Source organism: Trachymyrmex cornetzi, unplaced genomic scaffold (genome assembly GCF_001594075.2).
Source record: "Trachymyrmex cornetzi isolate Tcor2-1 unplaced genomic scaffold, Tcor1.1 scaffold910, whole genome shotgun sequence".
NCBI classification, from domain to species: Eukaryota; Metazoa; Arthropoda; class Insecta; order Hymenoptera; family Formicidae; genus Trachymyrmex; species Trachymyrmex cornetzi.
In genome coordinates this window covers 97,686-102,446 of record NW_017300257.1, presented here as the reverse complement: position 1 = coordinate 102,446, position 4,761 = coordinate 97,686, and the positions used below count along the sequence as shown (strand labels likewise).

The following is a 4,761-nucleotide window of genomic DNA, read 5'->3' as shown; positions in this document are numbered from 1 at the left end:
AGAGAGAGAAAGAGAGAGAGAGAGAGAGAATCAATTAATTGTAATCACGAATGATACAAATAAGGAAAGGGAAAAAAATTGATAAGTTCCGTAATTATAAAACGTATAATAATACATACACACATACATACATTATAACACATTATAATTATTTTACATAATCTATTTTAATACCTAAATTCAGTCAATATGTATACTTACAAGCTATTTCTCCTACCTACATGTAATACACTTCTGCTGATATAACGATCAACAAACGAAATCGACAACTGATCGAATCGATTTATTGATTTATCGCCGCCATTTGTGTGCCGAATGATCAGTCTCTAGTAAAGGGTCTCTAGCTGCAACTGCTGCAAGCAGCTACAAGCTGACCGGAATTCGTATCGTTGGTTACGTGTGGCTCGTATTGTGTCTAACACTTAACTTTAAAAAAATTAATAAAAAGTTATTAGTTACCGATAAAATGTAACTAAATAAAATTAAAAAGTTAGGAGTCTAAAATGTAACTAAGTTAAGTTAAAATTAATTAACTTTTTAACTTTTTAACTGAACTTTTAACTTTTTAATTTAGCGCTACCCAACCCTGGTTTTCAGTAATATTGATTCGAACCTTTTCTGTGCTTTTTGCAGGCATCTGCAGGAGAAATTGCTCTTCATTGACCGTACCAGAACGGCGATATGGGGCTGGAGTTATGGTGGATACGCGACCGGCATGACGCTCGCTATGGACTTAAAAGGTGTCTTCAAATGCGGCATGTCCGTCGCACCAGTCACAGATTGGGCCCTTTATGGTATGTAATTGACAGATAATTGATAGAATTAATGACGCAATACGTAAAGATGTTTGATATGATTATTGCAAAGGAAAGGAAAATGTTTTAGCAACGTAAATCAAAATTATCTTGCGGCAGGATGAATATTCCAAGTAAATCATTAAATTACACTGATCGATAACATAACGGAGTTAGTTTGCGTTTAGCAGTAATAAGTAAAAAATGCAGAAGAATAAGAAATAGGAAAAGCAAATGATCCTGACAAATGAATAAAACGGAAAATATACCGTACTTTATAATTAGCGCAAAAGCTAGAAAGTATTTTCTATCAATAAGGATAGATTTTCGCAACGTTAAGTTAAAGTTACAAAAGAGTTGGTCTATTTAACTAAAACTTAATGCTTTTTCTGACTAATAGATAATTAAAATATAATATTATAAATAATAAAAATATTAAAGTAACTATAATAAATAATTAAAAATTAAATCAAGAAATGGTAGTTACACTTAAATTAATAAAATCTCTGTATCTTATCTCTGTACCGAATTAATTTTCATTGAATAATTTGTTTTTCATATTTTGCTTATGCTTTGAAAAGACACGCTACTGTAACTTTAATATTACTTTCAACTATTTTAAATTCGTGTCAGCATTTACCTCCTTCTGTTAGAACACGAGAGAAAAATACATGTAATTTACAGGATGATGTTAAAAAGACTTATGCGGCGTTACACTTGTGCAATTTCTCCATAAGATATTACACGCCACATAATGGCATAGACCGTTTCTTTTTCGCCCTTTTTTTCTGTACCCTATCCTTCTTAAGGTGACCATGTTAATTGTTTAATTACAGATTCGATTTATACCGAGCGGTTCATGGGTCTGCCGACTGTTACCGATAATCTGCAAGGCTACGAACATGGTCAGCTGCTCAATAAAGTCGAAAACATCAAGAATAAGATGTATTATTTGATTCATGGTACTCTGGATGACAACGTTCATTATCAACAGTCGCTTATGCTCGCGAAGGTGTTGGAACAGAAAGACATACTCTTCAGACAACAGGTACATCCCCATTCTTAATAGAGAGATTGAATTAAAAATTATATCTAAGTATATCGCAAATCTTTTGCTTTTGCAGACGTACACGGATGAAGATCATGGTATTGTCCAGTCGCGAGCGCATCTGTACCATTCGTTGGAGAACTTCCTAGACGAATGCTTTCAAACATCATCATGATCGGAACACAGGATAGTGATGACAATCTAGACGCTGTACACCACCTGCCTCACACTTGTAAATATTTTGTCACGTGTACATAATTTGTGTACGATATGTAATATGAGCGTTTAGAGAGTGTACATAACAATGTACGATTGTTGAGGAAGGATGGGGGAGGGGGGAGGGAGAGAGAGAGCGCAAAATGTGCAAAAAGATGAAATAATTAATTAGGTACCGGTGTCGTGAAATTAAGCAGGGCAGGTCTGTAAAAAAAACATGTTTGATACATTTTTTAAAGTACGTACTCGATCAAATGGTGCGTTGAAGGCCTAATAACGGCATGAACTCCGTCGCTTTGTCGTTCAAACCTCACTAGAATGTATTCTGTATCATTACAGCTCGTACTTACATTCTCAGCACACAGGCGTTATTTGAACATTGTATATTACGATTCGTATAGCACATGTTGTTTCTCAGATGGTCGAATGAACTAATCGACTTGATGTCAACTTGAATAGCAAAAATATAGGGTGCAATCCTCAACAATTTAATTTTTTCGTAATACTCTTTTAATGAGTTCGCAATTTTTATTACTTAACGAAATTTTATTCGTAAGTTTTTACTTACATCGTCAAATTAATGAAGAAACGATATTAATTGGCAAGTTCGTTAATTAATTAACGTAAATCATTCATTAATTTATGCGTCGAAACTTCTTTCTTGGAATTTTTTTCAGATGAAAAAAAGTTTTTTTAATTTACACTAAATTAATCATCTACACCATCAAACATGAATAATAATTTGACCATCCAGAATAACATACTTCATATTTATATGTGTATTAGATTTATTTAGTACATGTACGTATGTTCAATTTATTTTTGTGGTTATTGCAATTACACCTTCTATTTAACAAAATATTAAGTTGACATATCAGAATGTTCACATATATGAGTTCAGTTACCATCTTTATAAATGAGATCTCTGAATATTTTTGCAAAAAATATGGTTTCAGTGTTGCACAAACGCACGGACATATACGTATATTTTACTTTGTGAAAACAAGATATACTCAAACTGTAATAATTTTAGAAAAAGATATAACAGATATATAATTTTAGAAAAAGATATGCTCAAACTGTAATAATTTTTTTATGTAACTTCAAAATAATTTTTTTCATATTACAATTGCAAATAAGATTGTTAAAATACATTTAACGTTTCAACATTTGAAAAATACATGTTTGAAAAATATATGTAAAATAAATTGTTATGTTTACAAATAGATACGTGGAATTGTGAAATTTATTTTAAGTTGATATATAAATTGATTCTTCTTTCACTAATAATATGTTGTTTATCAAATATAGTATATATATATAACATATACAGAGTGTTTGAAAATTATCGGCTAATCGATCACGAGCAAGTAGAACGGACCGAATTGAATCGAAAAATCTTATACCCCTTTGTAGGTTGTGGAATAGTTAACGAGATATTAACGTTTAAAGATACCCGAATAAGCGCGTCCGGCCGGCCTACTGCTGCCGAATATACAACCTACCGTCCCCACCGATCGCACGGCGCGCGGGCCGCTAGGAGTGGGATTTGGGAACTGCCACTAAACGTCTTCAAACGACTCGAACGGCACGCCATCCCCACTCCCAGCGGCCTGCGCGCCGTGTGATCGGTGGGGATGGTAGGTTGTATACATGGTATAAAGACAAGGGTATGCTCATCCCGTGGAAACCCACTGCGCATCTCAACAAGCTTACGTCACATTCGTAAAAGAGAGAAAGAGAGAAGTTTATATGTATACACAACCCCTCTCTTTCTCTCCTTCGAAACGTGACGTATGTTGGTTGAATGTCACGTGGTACCTATATGCGCATAAGCATACCCTTGTTCTTGTATCATGGTTGTATATTCGGCAGCAGTAGGCCGGCCGGATGCGCTCATTCAGTTATCTTTAAACTTTAATATCTCGTTAACTATTGCGCAATCTACAAAATGGTATAAGATTTTTCGATTTAATTCGGTCCGTTCTACCTGCTCGTGATCGATTAGCCGATAATTTTCAAACACCCTGTATATGTATATAGGGTCTGACCGAATAACATGTAAAACCGGACACGATGTGATTCTTTATTAAAAAATAAGCAAAATATTGAATAAACTTTTTCGATCTTCTGCTTAGTTTCCGAAAAAATTGAGTTCGAATATCTACTGTGTACGTACCATATGCTGTTGCGGCTAACAAGGGAACCTCTCGAGGTGTTAAATTCTGATTTTAATGAAACTTGGTGAACTTGTAGCTTACATAAATAGATGAATTTATAAAATATCAGTTGTGGCTAAAAAACGGTTTGAAGGAGTGAAATCATCCCTTACGTGTACAGCGGTTTTCAGTTTATTCCGTTATATCTCGAAAAATATTCGAGATATAAAAAAATGTTTTATACAAAAGTTTTACAATAAAATTATCTCTATTTACTCACGTCAATGATATTTTTTTAGAATAATTATTTAACAATTTTTTTTTTAAATTTTAACAAAAAATTGGTAAATAATTGTTTTAAAAACTCGAATGAATACAGCTGGTTTTTTTGTAAAACTTTTGTATAAAATATTTTTTTATATCTCAAATATTTTTCGAAATATAACGGAAAAAGCTGAAAACTGCTGTACACGTAAGAGGTGATTTCACCCCTTCAAATCATTTTTTAGCCGCAACTGATATTTTCTAAATTCATCTCTTTATG

General features: G+C 33.2%; 1 protein-coding gene across 1 annotated transcript in view; it reads left to right on the top strand.

Annotated features, from left to right (window-relative positions):
* Positions 1 to 2,570, top strand: part of LOC108769496 (venom dipeptidyl peptidase 4) — a 3,701-nt gene extending 1,131 nt beyond the window's left edge. Inside the window, exons 2-4 of the mRNA XM_018520514.1 lie at positions 634 to 794; positions 1,631 to 1,842; positions 1,919 to 2,570. Of these exons, the coding sequence (XP_018376016.1) occupies positions 634 to 794; positions 1,631 to 1,842; positions 1,919 to 2,017 (472 nt within the window). The 3' untranslated portion in view covers positions 2,018 to 2,570. The remainder of the gene's footprint in view (positions 1 to 633; positions 795 to 1,630; positions 1,843 to 1,918) is intronic.
* The last annotated feature ends 2,191 nt before the right edge of the window (positions 2,571 to 4,761 follow it).